This window comes from Leptopilina boulardi, unplaced genomic scaffold (genome assembly GCF_019393585.1).
Source record: "Leptopilina boulardi isolate dan_hultmark-lab unplaced genomic scaffold, ZJU_Lbou_2.1 LbouV2_97, whole genome shotgun sequence".
In the NCBI taxonomy this organism is placed as follows: domain Eukaryota; kingdom Metazoa; phylum Arthropoda; class Insecta; order Hymenoptera; family Figitidae; genus Leptopilina; species Leptopilina boulardi.
Window position 1 is genome coordinate 443,131 of NW_026138046.1, and position 24,460 is coordinate 467,590.

The 24,460-nt window shown below is 27.0% G+C and overlaps 1 protein-coding gene and 1 long non-coding RNA gene across 5 annotated transcripts in view; both read right to left on the minus strand.

Moving 5' to 3' along the window:
- Positions 1 to 522: 522 nt before the first annotated feature.
- Positions 523 to 24,460, minus strand: part of LOC127290941 (zinc finger protein rotund-like) — a 403,126-nt gene continuing 379,188 nt past the window's right edge. For all 4 annotated transcript variants that reach the window (XM_051319788.1, XM_051319787.1, XM_051319786.1 and 1 more), the window contains one exon: positions 523 to 1,978. In XM_051319788.1, the coding sequence (XP_051175745.1) occupies positions 752 to 1,978 (1,227 nt within the window). In that variant the 3' untranslated portion in view covers positions 523 to 751. The remainder of the gene's footprint in view (positions 1,979 to 24,460) is intronic.
- On the minus strand, positions 12,802 to 15,991 carry LOC127290946 (uncharacterized). Its single transcript, XR_007844514.1, has 2 exons — positions 13,987 to 15,991; positions 12,802 to 13,555 (listed from the first exon to the last, which is right to left on the minus strand). It is a non-coding gene; the product is annotated as an uncharacterized LOC127290946 (long non-coding RNA).

Here is a 24,460-nt window from a genome sequence, read left to right on the forward strand (position 1 = left end):
AATAGTTCGAAATATTGATTTATTATATAGTATTGTTCGTTATGTTCGACATTATTATTGTATCTATCGACTATCGATGTATCGAATAGTATAGATAATCGATATATCATACGATATTGATAATCGGTATATATATATATCGAAAGTATCGACTATCGATATATCAAAAAGTATTAATTTTCGATATATATATATCGTAAAGTATCGACTATCGATGTATCAATAATCGATATATATCGAAACCCTCGACTATCGATATATCGAAAAGTATCGATTATCGATATGTATCGAATAATATCGTTTTTTCGATATATTGTACAGTATCGATTATCGATATATATCGAATAATATCGATTATCGATATATGACTATTTTTTTTTTTGTTGTATTTCGATAAAAATTAAATTTTTTTTTTAAATTTCGATATCTATTGATAATTTTCAACACCTGTGAATTCGGACCACCTTTGATGGTTTCTGCTTATTTTTTTCACTCTTTTTTTTCTCTCACTCTCTCTCTCTCTCTCTCTCTCTCTCTCTCTCTCTCTCTCTCTCTCTCTCTCTCTCTCTCTCTCTCTCTCTCTCTCTCTTTCTCTCTTTTGAGGGATTCTGAATAATCGTAACAATAGAATTAGTAAAATAAAAAAAAAAAAAAAAATACAATGTATGCTAATAGTACAATTTTCTTTGCCTAGAGATTTTTGTTTTTATTTCTTCATTATTTGTTTATTTATTTATTTATTTTTTTTTATTTACTGTTTATCCTTGAGACCACCAAGTAGCGCATGACTCTCCATACTTGCACTTAAATTACTCAAATTACTCAAATTACTCAATTGTCCCAATTGTCCCAAATTACCTAAATTCGGTTGATGTGCATAATTTCTTATTTGATGTAAACTAATTAATTGATTTGGAAATGATGTTGTATTTTGATTAACAACTGAACCAGCGCCAGGTGTCATACCAGTTGAACTTGTTGGACTTGATTTTTGTGTATTAAAGGCCTCATATAAATAGGGTCTCGACGCTGGATGATGACTACCAGGATAATGTAAATGATTGAGCGGATTTAATGGATGTTGCATTGATGATATTGAATTTATTGATATCGATGATATTGGCGTAAATGCTGAACTACTATTTGGATGTGATGTTGTTGTTGTTGTACCACCAGCGCCAACACCACCACCACCAGGTTGTGGTGTTTGTTGCCTTGAATCATTTTCTAAACCATCACCACGATGACCACCACCACCACCGCCAACTTGATGACCACCCAATAACATTTCACCTTGATTTTGATTTGTCTGATGATAATCACCAGGATGTGGATGTGGATGATGTGGTAAACGATCATGTAATTCACTAATCACCGAATCGGGACTTACTTTTGGCCAATGATAATCTTGATGATGTGCAACAGCAGCCATTGCATGTATCGATGGCCTTAAACCAGTACCAATAATTGGTGGACGTTTATCAGTACGTTCAGCATGTTTTTGCATATGTTTTGCCAAATATGTCTCTTGTGTATATGATTTACCACAATATTGGCAAATATGTGTTTTTAAATGTTTTGATTCCTTATGTTTTGGTATATGTTCAAGGAGGCTTGGCTCATCGGAAAAACATTTATAACATGAATTACATTTATATGGTTTATCCGTTTGATGACAACGGCTGTGCGATTGTAAATTACTCAATTGACTGAATGCCTTAGTGCAACCTGGATGTCGACATTTATATGGTTTATCGCCAGTGTGCGTGCGAATATGCTGTTGTAAATGGCTTAATTGAGTGAATTTTCGTTGACATATCTCACAACGATATGGTTTTATGCCAAGATGTATGCGTGTATGTTGTGATAGATAGGATGAATTTGCAAATGCTTTTGAGCATTGTGTACATTTATAGGGTTTTGCTTCGCGCATATGAATTTGCGTGTGAAGCTGAAGATCCGCTTTGCTACCAAAGATCTGTAACAGAAAAAAGAAAAACAATTTTGATTAGTATTTTTGGTTGATGACATTTTTTTTTTTGGACGTATTAGAATTATATGCTTTTTTAGGGTTTTTGGAATTATTTATTCAAAATCAGATGGATAGAGTCTATACAGTAGAAAATAAATTTTTGATTTTTGTTGATGCTGTATTTTTTTGGGGTATTAGAATTATGCTCTTTTTTGGATATTAGAATTATGCACTTTTAGGGTTTTAGAATTATATGCTTTTTTAGGGTATTAGAATTATACTTTTTTAGAGTTTTAGAATTATGCATTTTTAAGGTCTTAGAATTATGCTTTTTTAGGGTCTTAGAATTATTTATTCAAAATCAGATGAATAGAGTCTACACAGTACAAAATAAATTTTTGGTTCTTGTTGATGCTGTATTTTTTAGGGTATTACAATTATTTATTTATTCCAAATTCAAATGGTTAGAGCCTAGAGTGTACAAAATAAATTTTTGGTTTTTGTTGATGCTGTATTTTTTTGGGGTATTAGAATTACGCTTTTTTTGGGGTATTAGAATTATGCTCTTTTTTGGATATTAGAATTATGCTCTTTTAGGGTTTTAGAATTATATGCTCTTTTAGGGTTTTAGAATTATATGCTTTTTTAGGGTATTAGAATTATACTTTTTTAGAGTTTTAGAATTATGCTTTTTTAGGGTCTTAGAATTATTTATTCAAAATCAGATGAATAGAGTCTATACAGTACAAAATAAATTTTTGGTTCTTGTTGATGCTGTATTTTTTAGTGTATTACAATTATTTCTTTATTCCAAACTGAAATGGTTATAGCCTATAGAGTGTACAAAATAAATTTTTGGTTTTTGTTGATGCTTTTTTAGGGTTTTAGAATTATTTTATTCAGAATCAAATATATGGGTAGAGCCTATTTGTATTGCTGTACAAAATAAATTTTGATTAGTATTTTTTTTATTTTTGTTGATGATGTATTTTTTTGGGCATTAGAATTAGTTATTTATTTCAAAATTATATGGGTAGAGCCTACACACTGTACAAAATAAATTTTGATTAGCATTTTTTAATTTTGTGTTGATGCATTTTTTTAGTGGTATTAGAATTATGCTTTTTTAGGGTTTTAGAATAATTTATTCAAAATCAAATGGTTTGAGCCTATACAGTACACAATAAATTTTGATTAGTATTTTTGGGTTTTGTTGATGCTTTTTTAGGGTTTTAGAATTATTTTATTCAAAATCAAATGGATAGAGCCTTTTTTGTATCGCTGTACAAAATAAATTTTGGTTTTTGTACAGATGTATTTTTTTTTTTGGGTTATTAGAATAATTTATTTATTCTAAAATTAGATGCGAGTAGAGACCTATACACTGTACAAAATAAATTTTGATTACTATTTTTGATTGTTGTTACTGAATTTTTTTGGGATATTAGAATTATGCTTTTTTTTAGGGTTACAGAATTATTTATACAAAATCAAATGAGTAGATTCTATTTTAGAATTATTTATTCCAAAATAAAGTATAGATAGAACGCAATTTTAAACCTTCATAAAATTATTTCAAATACAAAAATTGATTTAAAATTCAAAAAAAATTGACTTCAAAATTAAATTTTCACTAATTTTTCGCCTTCAGGTGTATAAGTGAAGGAAGTTTAGTTGAATTGAGTCAGTTTTATAGCTATATATATATATATATATGCCTTGAGGCTACGCCATGATAGACAAGGTCAGCCTCTCCCATGTGCGCCTGGACCGACTGCGACTCGTTAATATTTATTTATTTATAAATATTATAGGCACACAAGAACCACCTTGCTTAGTATATATATATATATATATATATATATATATATATATATATATATATATATATATATATATAAACACTAATGGACCAAGAAAGCCACATTCTCCCTCTCTATTTACACACACATTCACACATAGAAAATAATTGAGAAACCCTTCACCCGTGTTTTGTTGTTGCGTTCGCTTTAAAATGAAAAAAAAAAAATCCATCCACTCTCTTGAATGGCCACATCAGGTAGCTACGATGACTACGCGACCCCATCTCCTCAAGTCAAAAAAAGGAAGAATTTTTTTTTTCAAATAATCCCTTTAATTATGTTATTTAATTCCCCCCCCCTCTCTCTCTCTGACGAGAGATTAATTTATTAATATTAATATTAATATTAATTAATTAATATTTAATATTAATTAATTAATATTTAATATAATATTAAATAAAATAATTAAAATTAATAATTAATATTAATAATTAATTTTTTCAAATTATAAAAATACATTCCACTATGACTACCAAAAATTGATAGAGTTCAAAACTGGCGCTATACTGGCATCATTATCGCTCCATTACTGGGACAGTACTGGTACTATTATAGCTCAAATACTGGGACAGGACTGATACTAGTGTAGTTCCAATACTGGCTACTAGTATAATTCTAAAAGTGGCCCAATACTGGTAACTTGTAAAACTCCAATACTGGTACAGTACTGGTACAGTACTGGTGCAGTACTGGTACTATTATATCTCAAATACTGGCGCAGTATTTGGTACCAATATTGCTCTAGTACTGGAGCAGTACTGGTACTAGTATGGCTCCAGTACTGGCGCAGTACTGGTACTAGTATGGCTCGAGTACTGGCGCAGTACTGGTACTTGTATAGCTCCAATACTGGCAAAATATTGGCACTAGTATCCACAACAGTACTGGCCTAGGACAGGTACTAATATAGCTCCAATACTGGCGGAGTACTGGTACTAGTATGGCTCCAGTACTGGCGCAGTACTGGTACTAGTATGGCTCCAATACTGGCGCAGTACTGGTACTAGTATGGCTCCAATACTGGCGCAGTACTGGTACTAGTATGGGTCCAGTACTGGCGCAGTACTGGTACTTGTATAGCTCCAATACTGGCAAAATATTGGCACTAGTATCCACAACAGTACTGGCCCAGCACAGGTACTAATATAGCTCCAATACTGGCACAGAACTGGTACCAGTACCACTCCAGTACTGGCACAGTACTGCTGACAGTACCTCTTCAGTATTGGGACAGTACTGCTACCAGTATCCCGCCAGTATTGCGCCAGTAATACATTTTTAATACAAATAATTAAGCTATTTTTGCAAAAAATAGACTGTTTTTTTTTTGAAAAGAAAAATTTTTTTTCTAAATTACAAAAAAAAATTTATTTTATTTTTAATACATTTCATTTTTTTTTTTGTAAGTACTGAGAAAAATAATTGATAATTTAGAGAAAGGGAGGGAGAGCGAAAAAAGAGGGGGAAAAATTAGAACAAGAACGATACACACATTGGCGTAGAATAGTAAAATAATAAAAATAAAAAAAAAAAGAGACAAGGAAAATTGTAAGAAATGTGTCCGCCCATTTAAATGAAAAAAAAAGAAAAAAAAAAAAACCAACGCCTCTATTATTGTAATTAAACACCAGCAGCTGTAAGTTATGCAAGAGCAAAACTAATGGCAAAAGGAAATCTCCTGCTCATTGGTCCAGCTGCTCTAATTATTGACTGCATTCTTGTAACCTTAACTCTCTCAGTCGTTAGTCGACAATTATTATGATTATTATTGCGATTATGTATATATGTATATGTATATACATATATATGACGACAAAATTGACAAAAACCAAGAAAAATCACATATCAGTTACAAATAGTAATAATAATAATAATAATAATAATAATAATAATAATAATAAAATATACAGGTAAATTTTTTTTTACCACCAAAAAAAATTGATATTTTATTATGAATTAGAAAGAAATTTGTTTTTAAGCCCAAAAATCAATTTTTCTCGATATATATATATATATATATATATCGATTCTTTTCGATATAAATCGATATTTTTCGATATATATTGATATTTTGCGATATACATCGATATATATATCGATTCCTTGTATTTATATTGATTTTTTCGATATATATATATATATCGATTCCTTTCGATATACATCGATATTTTTCGATATATCGATTCCTTGTATTTATATCGATTTCTTTCGATGTATTCTTACTATCTATATATCGAGAGAAATCGAAATATATCAAGAGAAATCGAAATATATCGAAATAATCGATATTTATCGAAATAATTGAGATATATTAAAATAATCATTTAAATTGAAGTCATCGATGTTAATGAAAATAATCGAAATAATCGATGTTAATCGAAATAATCGATGTTAATCGAAATAATCGATATTAATCGAAATAATCGATGTTAATCGAAATAATCGATGTTAATCGAAATAATCGACGTTAATCGAAATTAACCAATGTTAATATATATATATATATATATATATATATATATATATATATATATATATATATATATATATATATATATATATCGAAATAATTGCTATATATCGAAATAATCGTTATATACTAAAATCTTCGATATTGATGGAAATAATCGATAATTTATCAAAATAATCGTTATATATAGAAGTATAATCGATTCATCGTTATATCGATATAATCGTCATATATCGAAATAATCAATACAGAATCGATATATAAAAAATCATAGATTCCGATGGCAATAAAATAATTTGCAATACAATCGAAATAATTGAATTATATCGATTTTCAAAAAAAAAAAAAAAAAAAAAAAAAAAAAAAAAAAATTTCCAATATATGCAGACATTTTTTTTTTTTCAAATCACATTTCATTTCATTTTTTTCATTATTATATTTTTTTTTTTTTTGAATCAACAATATTGAATGACGAATTCAAAATTTCTTGCATTCAATTATAAATCAGTAGAATATAGATGAATTGATTAGTCAATATTTATTTTTAATTTTTGTATACATTCATAAAATAGATTTTTTCTTTTTGAATTATTAAAAAGGATTATTGTTCATTTCAAAATAATTATTCAAAAAAAAAAAAAAAAAAAAATTATTGCATGATATATATATAAAATTAAAAAAAAAAATTTTTTTTGTTACATAATATTTAATATTATTTAAAAAATAAATTATGAATAATGTTTTGGATCGGTACTCAAAACAGCTGATTTGACACACGTCCTTTAAAGGCTTGCGCGACATTTTTTTTTTCATTTCAATTTTTTTTTTTTTTTTTTCTTTGGTATTTTATTTATTTTATTATTTTTTTTTTTATTTCCTCCTTTCAAAATGCGTCCTTGCAAATGTCAAGTTCGTATATACCATATATATATATACAAACTGCGGCCCACGTAATCTTTAACTCTCTCTCTAAAGGGGTCCAGACACTCGGCATTTAATATATTATTGTGTGTATATTATAAAGTCTAAAATTCTTCGCGAGTCTCGTGAATTAAAAAAAAAAAAAAAAAAAGAGAGAAGTAGAAAAAAAATCACCAAATATTATACTACACTCTAAACCTTGAGCTATAATGGGCCTTCTTAAATATATATATATATATATATATATACAATATTATTCCTTCATTGTCAACAAAACTCGATTCCCCAGACAAATATAATTTAGTCGCGCTTTTTTTTTTTTTTTTTTTTTTTTTTTTTTTTAATAATTCACGAATCAATTTGTTATGAGGCCCAATCCACTTCCCCCCTCCCCTTTCATCTTATTCGATAAAAATAGATCCCAAAAATAGAATAGAATTTTAATTGAAATTATTATTAGAAATGATAAATATTTATATGATAAAAAGAAAAAAAATTAATTGAAAAATAAGTCCCAAATTTTTTTTTTTTTTTTTTGGGACTTACAGCAATACAAAATCAAAAAAAAAAAAAAAAAATTTATTCTTTTGCAAATAAATTTATAAACTGCGAAATACTAGGCATAAATAGAATGTAAAAAAATATTGTTTTTGAAAAAAAAGTCCCAAAAATTTTGGGCCTTACAATTTTTTTTCCTTTTTAAATCGAGTGAAAGACAAAAAAAATTTGGTTTTCAAATTAACTTAAAAATACTTTCGCAAAATAGAATGTTAAAAAAAAAACACCGAAAATAAGTCCCAAAAATTTTGGGCCTTAACTATTTTTTTTGCCTTGAATGAAACAAATGGAAATTTCAATAAGTTTGTTATAATAAATTGCAAAAAAAAAAAAAAAAAAAACTTGCAAACAAAATTTAAAAGAAGTTTCAAAAGAAGTCCCAAAGATTTTGGGCCTTACAAACTTTTTTTTTTTTTTTTTTTTTGCTTTTCAAATCAAATGAGTTATAAAATGGAAAATTTAAAGAAGTTTTCAAAGAAGTTTAAAAACGTACGCAAATAGAGTGTAAAAGAGATTTTTTTTTTTAAGTCCCAAAATTTTAGGGCCTTATAAATTATTTTCCAATTCATCGAATTAAGAAATAATGGAAGTATATAAAATAGTTTTCAGATAAACTGAAAAGAAGCAAATAGAATGTATAAAATAAAATCGACAGTAAGTCTCAAATATTTTGGGCCTTATAATTTTTTTTTTTCAACTCATCGAATTAAAAACAAAAATAGAAATCTATAATAGTTTTTCCATAATAAATACCCCCCCCCCTTTCACCTGCAAGAAATGGCAAATAAAATAAGTCCCAAAAAATTTGGGCCTTAAATTTTTTTTTTTTTTTAATCACAATCTGAGTGTAATAATAATAATAATTTCAACAAAATACATAGATATATTGAGGATCAGAAGTCAAGTACCACTTTTTTTTTCTTTCTTTTTTTTTTTTTTTTTTTTTTTTGAAGGGGGCCTCATTGAAATGCATCGGCAGGTTCGAAAGGGAACACTCTATTAAGGGCCCCTAAAACGGCTCGTCAAGAAAAAGAGAGAGAGAGAGATCCCGCAATCTCGATTCCAGCGTGACTTCAAATTTCCTTCTCTCTCTCTCTCTCTCTCTCTCTCATTCTCTCTAGCTGGTCATTAAGGTCGTCGGGGCCCCAACGAATATTTAAATTGAATTTACGAGCTCAAGAGCCCGCGGGCTATGCGTCGAGTAAGGCCCCTCTTTCCCCCTCCCCTCCCCCTACCTCTTTTGGTCCAAGAGAGAGAGAGAGAGAGAATTCGAAATCAATCATCACAGTCAGCACAGACATCAAAGATCAAAAACCCGCAACCTTCAAAGGCATTTAAAAATTTTTTTCAATCATTTGGGCCTTATGTATATTCAAAAAAAAAAAAATTAAAAAAAAAAAAGTTTTGTTTTACTGAAAAAAAATTATTTTTACTTGTTTCGATTGAAAAAGTGTGAGACAAATAAATCTAAATTCTAGTCAAAACATGAGAAATTTGTGTGTATATTTATATAATGTTAAGAATTATGTATGTATAGAGAGAGAATTAAGGCCCCGCAGGACTTATCTCACCTTCAATGACAATCAAATGACTTATGTTGATGTCTGGGATTAGTTTTTTTTTTTTTTGAATATATATGTGTGTGTGTATATTATCGTGCTATGAACAAGGTCACAGTTCCTATACAAAAAAAATTTTTTTTTCCGATCATTTCCCCCACTCTTTATTCATTAATAATGCTATTTTGGGCCTTGTTCCGGAATAGAATGTCAAACAGTGAATTTCATTTTGTTTCTTTTTTTTTTTTTAAATAATTTCAATAGTTACACTAATTATTGTATTTGTTAGAAAATTTAAAAAAAAAATTGGGCCTTATTTCATATTTTTACAAAAATAAGGCCCCAAAAAAAAAACAGTTTCCTTAAAAATAAGTCCGTAAGTTCTTATATGGTATCAACAAAGTTCTTCAAAAATAAAGAATAAATAAAAAATAAAAAAAAAATTCATTAACATTGAAATAAGTCCCAAAAAAATTGAAAAAGTCCCAAAAAAAATTTTTTTTTCAACATTGACAATAGTTTGTTTTTCAATGACATAATTCAGACTTGGTAAATTTTTTTTCCCTTGCTTTTTTGGGGCCTTATATTTTTACCTTTTTTGGGACTTATTTTTACCATTTTGGGACTTATTATTAGCTTTCTTTCTTTCTTTCTTTTTTTTGACTTATTTAAAAAAAACTGTTACCATAAACAATATTTTATTCAAACATAATTAGTCCATTTTTTTTTTTTTTTGGGTCTTATTTTTGGGGAAATTTTTTTTTGGGGACTCATTTAAAAACTGTTAAAAAAAAAACTTCGTAATTAAAAAATTATTAAAAGTCTTTTAAAGTACATACAACTAGCCTAATTTAAAAAAAAAAAATTTTTTTTTGGGACTTAATTCAAAATAAGGCCAAAAAAAAAAAACTTTCAAATCCTTTGAATATAGAAAAATCTTTTAAAAAAATAATATATGTTTAAAAAATTTTAAAAGTTGTTTAGTATAATTTTTTTGTTCTTTTATTTTGTCATTATTTCCAAATATTTGGGCCTTTTTTTTGTTGTTGTTTTTTTTTTTATTTATAATAAAAATTTTATTTTAAAAAATATGGTGAAAAAAAAGAAAAGTGTGCTAAATAAAAAAATCTTATGTTTTTTTTGGGGGGGGGGGAGAGGGGGGTTCCCAAATGGGACATTAAGCGTGTTTGTCTGTGTGGGTTTTTTTTTGGTTTTTATAAGTGGCCCTTTTTAAAACGTGAGGTGGGCCCTAAAAAGAAAATTTCAATGCAAGAGAGATGGTGGTGGTGGGGGGGGGGGGGAATTTTAATCTGTGATTCTAACTGATGGCATCGCCAATTTTTCGAGACTAAGTAGGCCTTTCATCGCGGGGCCCTCACTTCAATAATAGAGGGGAAAAAAAATAAGAGAGAGAGAGAGAGAGAGAGAAAAATTGGGCCCTATATATATATATATATAGATAATCCACTTTGACGTATAAATATTCATCTAAATCCTCTATTATACGTGTATATATATATTTATTAAAGTATAAATAACTAGTTTTCTTTTCTTATATATTTAATACAAAAAAAAAATCTCAAATTTTAAACCGGATGTGTTTTTTTTTTTTTTTGGGGGGGAAAAAAAGAAAATGGTGGGGGTAATTTGGATTAAATTTTCCAAAAAATAAAAATAATTATAAAATAGAAATTTAATAATTGAAATTTTTTTTTTTCTTTTTTTTTTTTGGGGGGGGGGGAGTATTTAGAAAAAGACAGACGAAAAAACAACATAAAAAATTTCATTTTGATTTTAAACTATCGTCAAGATTTTTTATTTTCATTTCTATATTACTTTTCGGCACTTCAAAATCTTTCAAGGTCAATATTACAAAATATTTTCTGTATAACTAATCGTTTTATTCTCTTCCGTCATTTTTGGTCTTAATCAATCATAATAATAATAAAAAAAACAAAGAAAAAAAAAAATTTTTTTTATCAGAAGATTTTTTTTTCTTCCTAGTAATAAATTTTCTTTAATCAAAAAAATAGAAAATAAATTAATTTTTTCAATTTTTGGGACTTATTTATCAAAAAAAAAAAAAAAAAAATTTAGTACTCATTTTTGAAGCATTTTGGACTTTATGTTACTTTTCTTTTATGGAACTTATTTCATATAATATAAGAACTTTTTTTTTTTAGATATAATTAAATTTAACATTTTTGGGACTTATTTGACGTTTTTTTTTTTTTGGAATTATTTGAAAAATTTTACAAAATCATTTTTTACATTTTTAACTTATTTAATATCTTTGGAACATTTAAAATCAATTTTTGGGACTTATTTAACATTTTGGGCCTTATTTAAATAATTTACGATTCATTTAACATTTTTGGGACTTATTTGACGTTTTTTTTTTTGGAATTATTTGAAATATTTTACAAAATAATTTCCCACATTTTTAATAATCATTTAATATCTTTGGGACATTTAAAGTCAATTTTTGGGACCTATTTAACATTTTGGGCCTTATTTAAATAATTTACGATTCATTTAACATTTTTGGGACTTATTTGACGTTTTACTTTTTTTTTTTTTTTGAAATTATTTGAAAAATTTTACAAAATTATTTTTCACATTTTTAATAATCATTTAATATCTTTGGGACATTTAAAGTCAATTTTTGGGACTTATTTAACATTTTGGGCCTTATTTAAATAATTTACGATTCATTTAACATTTTTGGGACTTATTTGACGTTTTTTTTTTGGAATTATTTGAAATATTTTACAAAATAATTTCCCACATTTTTAATAATCATTTAATATTTTTGGGACATTTAAAACCAATTTTTGGGACTTATTTAAAATTTTGGAATATAAATTTTTGAGTCTTATTTAAAAATTTTGGGACTTATTGAATTTTTCTTTTTTTTTTTTTGGTAGGAAGTGGATTTGATATTTTTTGAGTTCTTTTTTTTTTTTTTTTTTTTGATTTTAAATATATATATATATAAGTCCCAAAAAAAGACCCAAAAAATTAAGTAAATGTTTTTTTTTTCAAATTAGTTTAAAGAAAATTTTGAAAAAAAAATTTTGTTTTTCTTTCTAAAAATTCTCCACTGATTAAAATAGTTTCAAAAATAGTTTTTTAAAAAAAAAAAAAAAAAAAAAAATACAATAAGTCCCAAAAAAAATTCCCAAAAATTTAATATACATCTAAAATTCTCCTGATAAAATAATTTTCAAAAAAAAATTATTTTACCATATTTTTTTTTCCTTTTTTTTTTAAATTAAAATCGTGAAAAAATACAATTTTTCTATCAAAAATCATTAATGGATAGAAATAGTGGGGAAAAAGGAGGGGGGGGGGGATATGGAAATTATATACAAGATGCAATATCCGGACAATTTGAAGGACAAATTGGGACGATTGCAAAATTATTTCTTCTCGCTATAAGCAAGTGTCGAGTTGTAATTTTTTTTTTTTTTTTTTTTTTTTCTTTACTCTTTGACTCTGTTTCTCAACTAAAACGACAGTGATCTCGTAAACGCGTTTATGCAGTCCGCGGATATATATATATATATATATATATATAAACATTTTTTCCGCTCTCTTTTACACACAGGTTTTATGCGGCTCGTTGAACATCGGGTGGAGGACACACGTTGGGGTACAAGGCCGATTCGAGATTTCTCCCCCCCACCCCTTCACCAATTCATTTTTGCGGCCCTATTCTATTTCCCCTTCCCCCACCCCTATATATATATATAGGTATTAACAAATCAGGCCCCCTCCATTATTTTTCATCGCGTACACGGGTTCCCCACGTGCTACTTGGAAAAATGTTGGATAAAAAAGGGTCGCATACAGAAGATAAAAGATTCAATAGAGATCTTTGTCGCGAGATGCTGTGATGTTTTTTTTTTTTTTTGTATTTTGTCAGAGAGACAAGATATATATATATATATATTTTTTTTTTTTCTTGGGCCAACCGTGAAAGTCGAGATAGAAATCAATGTGTCGCGTGTGTAGTGTATTTGAGGTTAGGGGCCTTATATTACATTCATTTATTAATAATTAATCAGAAAAAAAATTATTATCATTATTATTATTATTATTATTATTATTATTATTATTATTATTATTATTATTACTATTTTTATTATTATTTTTAATATTAGGTTACTATATTTCAATTATTATTATTTAATTCCATTTTCAATGAAATCTAACCTCAATTTCTCACCTCGATTATTTATTACCTTGTAAAATCGCTTCAAAAAGGAATTTAAACTTCAAATTTAGACTATGAATTCTTCTCGAGTGAAAAAATCTTTGTGTAAAGTTTCAGGGATTTATATCTAGGTGGCGTTGCTTAAATGCGATTTTTTAACCTCACCTTTTTAACCTCGAATGTTTGTTAGCCTATAGAATCGCTGTAAATTGGAATTAAGGCTTGAAATTTACACAATGGATTCTTGAGGGAGAAATTGAAAATTATATTTTATTATTATTAATTATTATTATTATTATTATTGTTATTATTATTATTATTATTTGTATTATAATTACTATTTTTATTACTATTTTTATTTATTATTTTTAATATTATGTTCCTATATTTCAATTATTATTATTTAATTCCTTTTTCAAAGAAACCTAACCTCACTTCTCTCACTTCGAATGTTTGTTAGCCTATAGAAACGCTGCAAATTGAAATTAAGACTTGAAATTTGGACAATAGATTCTTCTCGAGTGAGAAAATATGTGTGTAAAATTTCAGAATTTTTTTTTATCCAGGTGGCGCTATTTAAATGCATTTTTTTTTTTTTTGAACGCAAATTAACCTCACTTTCTCACCTCAAATTTTTAGTAGCTTGTAAAATCGCTTGAAAATGGAATTAAAGCTTTAAATTTAGACTATATGCGTTCTTCTCGAGTGAGAAAATGTGTGTGTGTGTGTAAAGTTTCAGGGATTTATATCCAGGTGGCGTTGCTTAAATGCGTTTTTAAAGAAACCTAACCTCATTTCACTCACCTCAAATGTTTGTTAGCCTATAGTATCGCTGTAACTTGGAATTAAAGCTTGAAATTTGAACAATAGATTCTTCTCGAGGGAGAAATTGGGAATTATATTTTATTATTATTAATTATTATTATTATTATTATTATTATTAGTATTATTATTAATTGTATTATAATTACTATTTTTATTAATATTTTTATTATTATTTTTAATATTATGTTACTATATTTTAATTATTATTATTGTTTAATGCGTTTTTTAATTAAACCTAACCTCAATTTTTCACCTCGATTATTTATTATCTTGTAAAGTCGCTTCAAAAAGAAATTTAAACTTCAAATTTAAACTGTGGATTCGTCTCGAGGGAACAAATGTATATCTAAAGTTTCAGGATTTTATATCCAGATGGCGCTATTTAAATGTCTATTAAACGAAAATTAACCTCATTTCGAACATTTTGTTAGCTTATAAAATTATTGTTAAAATTGGAATTATTATTGCATGAAATTTAAACTATAGATTCTTCTTGAAGGGAGAAAATAATTTTACATAAAGTTACACTATTTTGTCGCCAAGTGGCGCTTCTATAGCACAACATAACCTCAATTTCACACCTTGAATGTTCTTTGCAAAATAAAATTAATCTTTAATATTTTAACAGTGGATTTATTTTGAAGGAGAAAATAATTTTTTTTTTCCAAAGTTTCAACATTTTATGTTAAAATGGCGTAATAATAATACCTCAATAAGTGAAATCTAACCTCAAAATTATATTCGAATTTTTGTAAAAAATTAATTGTTAAATAAAAATTAGATTTGAATATTGTTGGCCTTATTTCAAAAGGGTTGAAAAAGAAAAAAAAAAAATTCTCACATTAAAAAATTAATTTAATTAAACTTTTTTCCTTAGGAAAATAAAAAACAATTTTTTTTTCCTATTTATGTAAAAAAAAAAAAAAAAAAAAAAAAAAAAAAAATTTACAAATTTAGAAAAAAAAAAACACTTTCCAAATCTTTCTATAGGGAAAAAAAATGTGTGTATGTATATTTGTGTGTGTGTGTGTGAGTGGGTGTGTGGGTGAGGGGGAAAAATCGATGAAACGCGTGAAATTGAAGGAAAGGAGAGTGGCGGCGCGGTCTGTATTTTTTTTTTCTTCTCAATTTTTTTTTTTTAAAGGAATGATGCAAGGGTAGCGCCACTCACTATAGGCTCGACCAATTAGAATGAGGATTGTATAATTGGGGAGATAAAGAATCAAGAATTCCCAGGCACCTACCAGCTGCCAATGTGATGCGGAGGCTGCTTATATTTAGATATATATATATATATATATATATATATATGTGTATGAGAGGATGCAGAGGAGAAAACCAGACGCAGGTACAAGTTGGACGGACGGACAGACAGACGGATTGCCTAAAGGCCAGTAGGACCAAATCATCATCATCATCATTATCATCGCCATCATCATCATTAAAGTCATCATCGTTATTTTTATTATTACTATCTTATTATTATTATTATTATTATTATTATTATTATTATTTATTATTTATTATTATTATTATTATTATTATTTATTATTATTATTTATTATTATTATTATTATTATTATTATTATTATTTATTACTACTACTATTACTATTTATTATTATTATTATTATTATTATTATTTATTATTATTATTATTATTATTATTATTATTATTATTATTGATTTTTATCAATTTTATCATTGAATTTTAAGGGTTATTTGTATTTTTTTTTTTTTGTTTTTAGGTATTTATTTGGTTATTTTTTTTTTTTAGTCAAAAGCATTAGAGTGGTTGAACGTGTAAGATGTAAAAAAAAAAAAAAAAAAAAAAAAAATCTTTCACCTCGTAACTTTAATAACGAATATTGTCAATGGATATTGATAATTAAATGTGAAAAATATAATGATTCAATTTGTTTTGTGTGAGAAAATATGTATGTAAAATTTAAAAATTTTTTATCCAGATGATGCTGTTTAAATGTTTTTTTTTTTTTTTTTTTTTTTTTTTTTTAAATAAAATCTAACCTCACTTTCTCTCACCTTTGAATGTTTGTTAATCAACAGAATTGCTGTAAATTGAAATTATTGCTTGAAATTTAAACTATATGAATTTTTCTCAAGTGAAAAATTTTTTGTGTCAAGTTTTAGAGTTTTCTATCCAGGTGGCGCTAATTTAAATATCTTTTTATCGAAAACTAACCTCACTTTCTCATCTAACATGTTTTTTTTGGCCTATAGAATCGATGCAAATTGGAATTAAAGCATGAAATTTGGACAATTGATTCTTCTCGATGGAGAAATTGAAAATTATATTTTATTATTATTAATTATTATTATTATTATTATTATTATTATTATTATTATTATTATTATTATTATTATTTTTATTATTATTATTTTTATTATTATTATTACTATTTGTTATTATTATTATTATTATTATTATTATTATTATTTTTATTATTATTATTTTTATTATTATTATTATTATTATTACTTATTATTGTAAATATTTTTTTTTAATATAATTATTATTATTATGATTATCATCATCGTCATCAAGGACCAAAAACCAGTTTCACACGATTGAGGGTGAAAAAAGGGGGGGTGAGGGGAGATTCGAGTCGATGGACCTCCTAGCGAAATATCTCTCGCGACTGGTGCTCTCTCTCTCTCTCTCTCTCTCTCTGTATGTACAACGTCCGCGTCTACTTTTTGATATCCCACTGTGTGGTAAAGAACGATCGATCTCCATATTACGTAACGTGTCCTGGGGGCTGCCTCCAGCTTCCGTCTCTCCTTTATATTTTCATTCACTTCTCTTCAATTTTTTTTTCTTTTTTTAATTTTTTTTTTTTTTTTTTTTTTTTTTTTTTATTATTGCATTCCGTTATTAAATCAGTTTTACTCGCGCACGCACACACATTCTATAGCTTGTATATATAACTCTAAAGCGCTCGCTTGTTTTAATTTACGTGTATTTTTGTTTCATTTGTTTTTTAATTTTAATTTTTTTTTTTTGGGAAAACATTTTTATTTATTTTTTTTTTTGTTTCCATTTTTTTTTTCTAATTTTTGGATATTTGTTACATTTTTGGGGATGATTTTTGAAATTTCTTTTGATACAATTTTGTATTTTGTATTAAACAAAAAAAAAAAAAAAATTGTAGGACAGCAGTGAAATTTTAAGGATTGTTTGTTTTCGGACAGCAGTAGAATTTTTGCAACTTCTTTTGATAGAATTTTGTATTTCATTAAGGAAATTTCAAAAAAAAAAAATGTGGGACAGTTGTGAAATTTCAGAAATAGCTTTTTCGGACAGCAGTGGAATTTTTTTTTTGAAACCTCCTTTTGGTACAATTTTGTATTTCTTTTTAGGAAATTTCAAAAAAAAAAATAATTTGTTAGGACAATATTGTGAAATTAAGAATATTTTTTCGGACAGCAGTGGAATTTTTGGGACAATTTTTGGAACTGTACTACAATTTTGAATTTCGTAGGATGTTAAAAAAAAATATTTTTTTGGGACAGCAGTTAAATTTAATGACAAATTTTGGGACAGTTATGTGGTTTTTTTAAGTTGACACCGCAACTAAATAAATTGTTCGATATGAAACTCGACGGTCAAAAAAAAAAAAAAAAAATATAGAGTGTTTGGTTTAGAAAGAGCGAGAGAGAGAGAGAGAGAGAGAGAGAGCAAATCTCTCTAAACTCAGGGCGAGGACACGTGCACGCGAATTCAAGTTAAGAGCACTCGTGGGTCGATTGTATTTCGCATGAAACTCAAACCGCCGGGTGTCCTATACTCTATTATTTACTTAAACATTTAATTAAGAGGTTTCAAAAGCACCCGTTACAATATTCAAGTACATTACAAAGTCCACCCTCGGTATAAAGTTTCGACAAAAAAAAAATATATATACATATTCGCGAATATTATTTTTTATTATTGGTGGCGGTAAAGTTTTATATCTTCACTGTTTTTTTTTTTTTTTTTAATATTTTTGTGGTTACTTTTTAGGCACAAAAATAATTGTCACAGAATCATACTTTTTTTCAAAGTTGTCCTTTAGATTGCACAATTGTCCTAAAAATCAATCTGCTGTCCTAAAAATAACTTAAAAATTGTCCACGTGTCCTAAAAAATGCAAAGTTGCATTTAAAAATTTTTTTACTCTTCCAAAAATTAGGCCAATTTTCCTAAAAATCAATCTGCTGTCCTAAAAATAACTCAAAAATTGTCCACGTATCCTAAAAAATGCAAAGTTGCATTTAAAAATTTTTTTACTCTTCCAAAAATTAGGCCAATTTTCCTAAAAATCAATCTGCTGTCCTAAAAATAACTCAAAAATTGTCCACGTGTCCTAAAAAATGCAAAGTTGCATTTAAAAATTTTTTTACTCTTCCAAAAATTAGGCCAATTGTCCTAAAAATAGCATAGCTGTCCAAAAAAATTCTAAAAATTGTCCTAATAATTCAAGAGTTGTCCTTAAAAAAAAAATTTAATTTTAATTCTGAAAAAAAAATTTTTCAATGTCCTAAAAATAGCATAGTTGTCCGAAAAATTAAGTAATTGTCCACAAAAAAATTATAATATGTCCAAAATATTATAAAAATTTTTTTTTAAAAATATTTTATGTTCTAAAAATTGCTCAATTGTCCTTAAAAATTATTACTACTCTTTAGGGATAGTTATAAATTTTTTTTTTTTTTTTTTTTTTTTTTTAGGGCAATATAATATTTTTTGGGACAGTATAATAATATTTTGGACAATTATGCAATTTTTTGTAGGACTTTACGGATATTGTTTAAGGCAACTGTACTAATTTTAGGAGATTAAAAAATATTGTTTTAGGACAGCAGTATAATTTTTACAACAAATTATACAAATTTTTAAGGATAACTGTTGAATTTTTTGGACAACTATGCAATTGCCCATGTTTATTGAAAAAAAAAAAAATATGCTAAGTTGCAACTAAAAATTTTTTAAATCACCTAAAAATTGACCACGTATCCTAAAAAGTACAAAGTTGTCCTTAAAATTACATAAATGTCCCAAAAAAAATTAAAAAAAAAAAAAATTAAGAAAATAAATTTTTTAAATGACCTAAAAATTGAATAATTGTCCGAAAAATTGAAAAATTTTTTCCTAAAAATTATAAAAAAACGTTTTAAAAATATTCCAAAAAATTGTTCTTAAAAAATATTTTATAATGTTCTAAAAATTGCTCAGTTGTCCTCTAAAAATTATTACTACTCTTTTTTGGGACAGTTATAAATTATTATTTTTTTTTTTTTAGGGCAATATAACATTTTTGTAGGTATAATAATTTTTCAGACAACTATATATGTTATTTTTACGATATTACAGATTTTTTTTTTTTTTAGGGCAACTATATGCTATTTTTAGGAAATTACAAATATTGTTTAGGACAGCAGTATTAATTTTTGCACGACAATAATTGGCAATTTTTTTTTTTTTTTTTTTTTTGGAAAAACTGTCCAATTTTTCGGACAACAATGCAATTTTTACGCAAATATTGCAAAAACAGTTTTAGGACAACAATTTATATTAAAAAATTTTTAGACAATTACAACAAGTATAGTTTTAGGACATCTATTTAATATTTTCGGGCTTTTTGAACTTTTTTTAGGACTTTTTTTTTATAGGACACCGCGGTATATATAAACAATACTGTTTTTTTTTCCCATACTTTTTCAAAAATTCATCTCTCCCTCATAAAAAGCAAACTAAATAGTTAAAAAAAAAAATTAGAATAAAAAAAGGGGAAGACAATGAAAAAAAAAAAAAAAAAAAAAAAAAAAAAAAAAAAAAAAAAAAAAAACCAATCGAAACAAAATAAAGAAAAAAAGGTAAAAAAAAAAAGTAGGAGTTAATTCTTGAAAAAAAAAAAAATCAATGAATAACTCCCGCGCGCTCGTATACCGAACGGTCTACTTCCTTCGGTGAGTGGTGAAACAAAAAAAAAAAAAAAAAAAAAAAGAGAGGGTTTCGCGGTTTCACGATGAGGGGATAAGAGAGGGGAAAAAAAGGGGGGGGAGAGAGAATCAGAGAGTAAGAGAGAGGTAAGGGCGAGGGGGGGGTGACTCAAAGGAAGAGACGAACCACGATAAAAGGGGGGGGAAGCAGTGGGTGGGGATGGCAAAAGAGAGAACACGAGGGAGGCCGCCGATATATATATATATATATAACGGACATTTTTTTCCGGGCGTTTCCGCGGAAAGAACAAGTTATATTTCGCGCACACTGTGTAAAAGATGAAATTCCTCTTCGAACTTATAGTCAACAATTACCTGTCGTAAACGTGCTGCTACTCAACATTATCTCTCTCTCTCTCTCTCTTTCTCTCTATTTTTTTCTCTCTCTTAGTCTCTGCCCCCCCCCTCTCTCTCTCTCTCTCTCTCGGCCTTTTTCTCACTGTAGTTACGGTCCAAGATTGAAATATATAAAGCAAAACATTATATACAACTTTTTTTAATGTCCGTTTGTCCGTCCGTCCATCCGTACGTTTCTTGCCAATTGGGCCTTAAGGCCCCCCCCCATTATTATTATTATTATTATTATTTTTGCCAACTTCGAACAACAATAATGAAACAATAAGAGTTTGTGAAATGGTAAAATTTTCTCTCTCTCTCTCTCTCTCTCTCTCTTTCTCTCTCGGCTAACACAAAATTATTACATTGGTTATAGAGAAATATAAATATTTTTTTTTTTTTTTTTGTAACCTTCGAAGGATTTTAAAGAGAGAAAGAGGAGAAGGAGAAATTTTAATTTTTTTTTTTTTTTTTGCGCGCAATATGCAAAAGTCGTCGAGTTATCGGTGAAAAAAAAAAAAGAGGGGAACGGTGAGAGGGTGTTAGAGGGGAAGCGGGGGGGAGGGGGGGGGGTACTGTACGCGATGGTCGTTAAAAAGGTGCTGCTCAAGGAAATTCATCGGAAGGAAATTATCAGAGGGGATTTTTACTGGAAGATTTCTCTCTCTCTCTCTCTCTCTCTCTCTCTCTCTCTCTCTCTCTCTCTCTCTCTCTCTCTCTCTCTCTCTCTCTCTCTATTTTTCCTTTTTTTTATCTATTTCTCTATTTTCTTTCTCTCTCTTTCTGTATTTTTTTTATCTATTTCTCAATTTTCTCCCCTCCCCCTCTCTCTCTCTCTCTGTTTTCCATTTTTTTTATCTATTTCTCTATTTTCTTTCTCTCTCTTTCTGTATTTTTTTATCTATTTCTCAATTCTCTCTCTCTCTCTCCTTCTATTTTTTTTATCTATTTCTCAATTTTTTCTCTCTCTCTCTCTCTCCTTCTATTTTTTTAAATCTATTTCTCAATTTTTTCTTTTCCTCACTCCCCCCTCTCATTTTCTCTTTCTTGTTTCAACTTTCGACCAACGATACTGAGAGAGAGAGAGAGACAGAGAGAGGGGGGAGGGGGTGATTGAGAGAGAGAGAGAGGGGGGGGGTCTAAAGGGGCACGGATAAAAAGCGGAGGGTGCCTGAGGAGGAAGGGGTAGAAGAGGGGGGAGGGAGGGAGGGAGAAAGAGACCCTCTGAGGCAAAAAGCCGAGGTTCGTGTAATTGAGGTTTTAACGAGTGAAAATTTATTGGACCGATATCTCGGATCTTTTCGATTCTCTACTCTTTTTTCTCCACTATATATATATATGTATATGGTTTTTAGAACATAATAATAAAAATAATAATAACAATAATAATAAGAATTATTTATATCGATATATATATATATATATATATATATATATATTGGTTTTCTATTTCGATAAATCGATGTTTAATAACGAGAATCGGATTTCTATATATCGATATAAATGGTATGATTTTAATTAAATCCATAAAAAAAAATACTAAAAATAGCGCTTAAACTGTCCCAAAATTGGCATTACTGTCCTAAAAATATTTATAGCCATAAGAAAATAGTATATTTATAGTTGTCCCAAAAAATTACTATATCTATTTCAAAAAGTATTGTAGTTGTACCAAAAATACTATATTTATCCCAAAAAAGTACTATAGTTGTTCCAAAAAATACTATATTTGCCCAATAAGTACTACAGTTATTCCAAAAAGTACTATATTTGTCCCAATAAGTACTATAGTTGTTCCAAAAAATACTATATTTGCCCAATAAGTACTATAGTTATTCCAAAAAATACTATATTTGTCCCAATAAGTACTATAGTTGTTCCAAAAAATACTAATAATATTTGTCCCAAAAAGTATTATAGTTGTTCCAAAAAATACTAATATTTGTCCGAAAAAATACTATTCTTTCAAAAAATACTATTGTTTCAAAAATAATTTATTCGTCCGAAAAATTTTATGATTGAAACTAAATCCACAAAAAAAATTACTAACAATAGCACTTAAACTGTCCCAAAATTGGCATTACTGTCCTAAAAATATTTATAGCCATAAGAAAATAGTATATTTATAGTAATTTAAAAAAAAAAGAGATTCACAGCTGTCCCAAAGTATATTTATATATAGATAACTGAATAATTTATTATTTTTCCAAAATATATTATAATTCTTTCAAAAATACTATATAGTTGTCCCAAAAAATATTACTATATTTATTCCAAAAAGTACTGTAGTTGTACCAAAAATAATATATTTATCCCAAAAAAGTGCTATAGTTGTTATTCCAAAAAAATACTATATTTGTCCCAAAAAGTACTATAGTTGTTACAAAAAAATATCAATAATATTTGTCCCAAAAAGTATTATAGTTGTTCCAAAAAATACTATATTTGTCCCAAAAAGTACTATAGTTGTTCCAAAAAAAAAAAAAATACTAATATTTATCCCAAAAAAAAATACTATAGTTTCAAAAAATAATTTATTTGTCCCAAAAATCTTATGATTGGTACTAAATCCATAAACAAAAGTACTAGAAAATAGTGTTAATTGTCCCAAAAATAGTTACTGCTGTCCCAGAATTATTTTTATTACTTATAGTCTTAAGAAATTACCTATACTGTATTTATAGTTATCCTTAAAAAAATTGCACAGCTGTCACAAAATATTTAAATATAGTTAATTTAAAAAATTTATTCTTGTTCTTAATAAAAAAAATACTCTATAGTTGTCCGAGAAAAAAATACTATAGTCGTTTTAAAAACTATAATATAAAGTTATACTACTAATACAATTGTCCCAGAAATTACATTGTCTTAATAATTTTATGGGACAACTTTATTAGTACTTTAAATAGTATATATATATATAGCTGTCCTAATAAATGACAAAGCGGTTTCTTTAATGGAATACTATTGTTGTCTTATATATATATATATATATATATATGTATATATGTATATACAATTTGTATATAGTTGTCCGAGAAATCAATAAATATTCTAAAAAATTTTATAATTTCCAAATTTATTATAATAATGTTTATTTGGAACAGTGATAAGTTTCACTGGAGCAGGTATATGTTTCATTGTAACAGCAAAATATTTCATTAAAACAGCGAAAGTGTTTTAATATTCTAGAGAAACATATCGTTGTTCCAGATAAACATTTTTTTTTTTTTTCCCGTGTATATATTAATTTTTTTTTTTTTTTTTTTTTGCATTAATCGCATTTATTAATTTAAAAAAAGGGACAAAAATAAAAAAAAAATAAAAGTAGAAATATTTCGCGAACGTGTACAGTTGAAAAAAAAAAATTGAATTTGAACAAATAAATATTTTGTTTTCTTTTTTTTTTTTTTTTTTTTTTTTTTTGAATTGCAAGATGCATTGGAATGGACAGTGTTCTCTCCTTTTTTTTTTTTTTTTTTTTTTTTTTTTAATCTTTTATATAAAGCATAAAGAATATTCGTGAAGAGATCCTCTTTTGCGCGCTTCGCTGGACCAATTCGGTTGAAGCAAAAGCGCGCGCGTGGGGTAGTAAAGGGGGATCGAAACAAGGAGGGAGGGTTTTGCTATTGCGTTATCCCTTGACTACATATATATATATATATATATATATATACATATATATATATATATAGGGGAGGATTTTTTTTTCTACTTACACCCAATACGCTCTTTA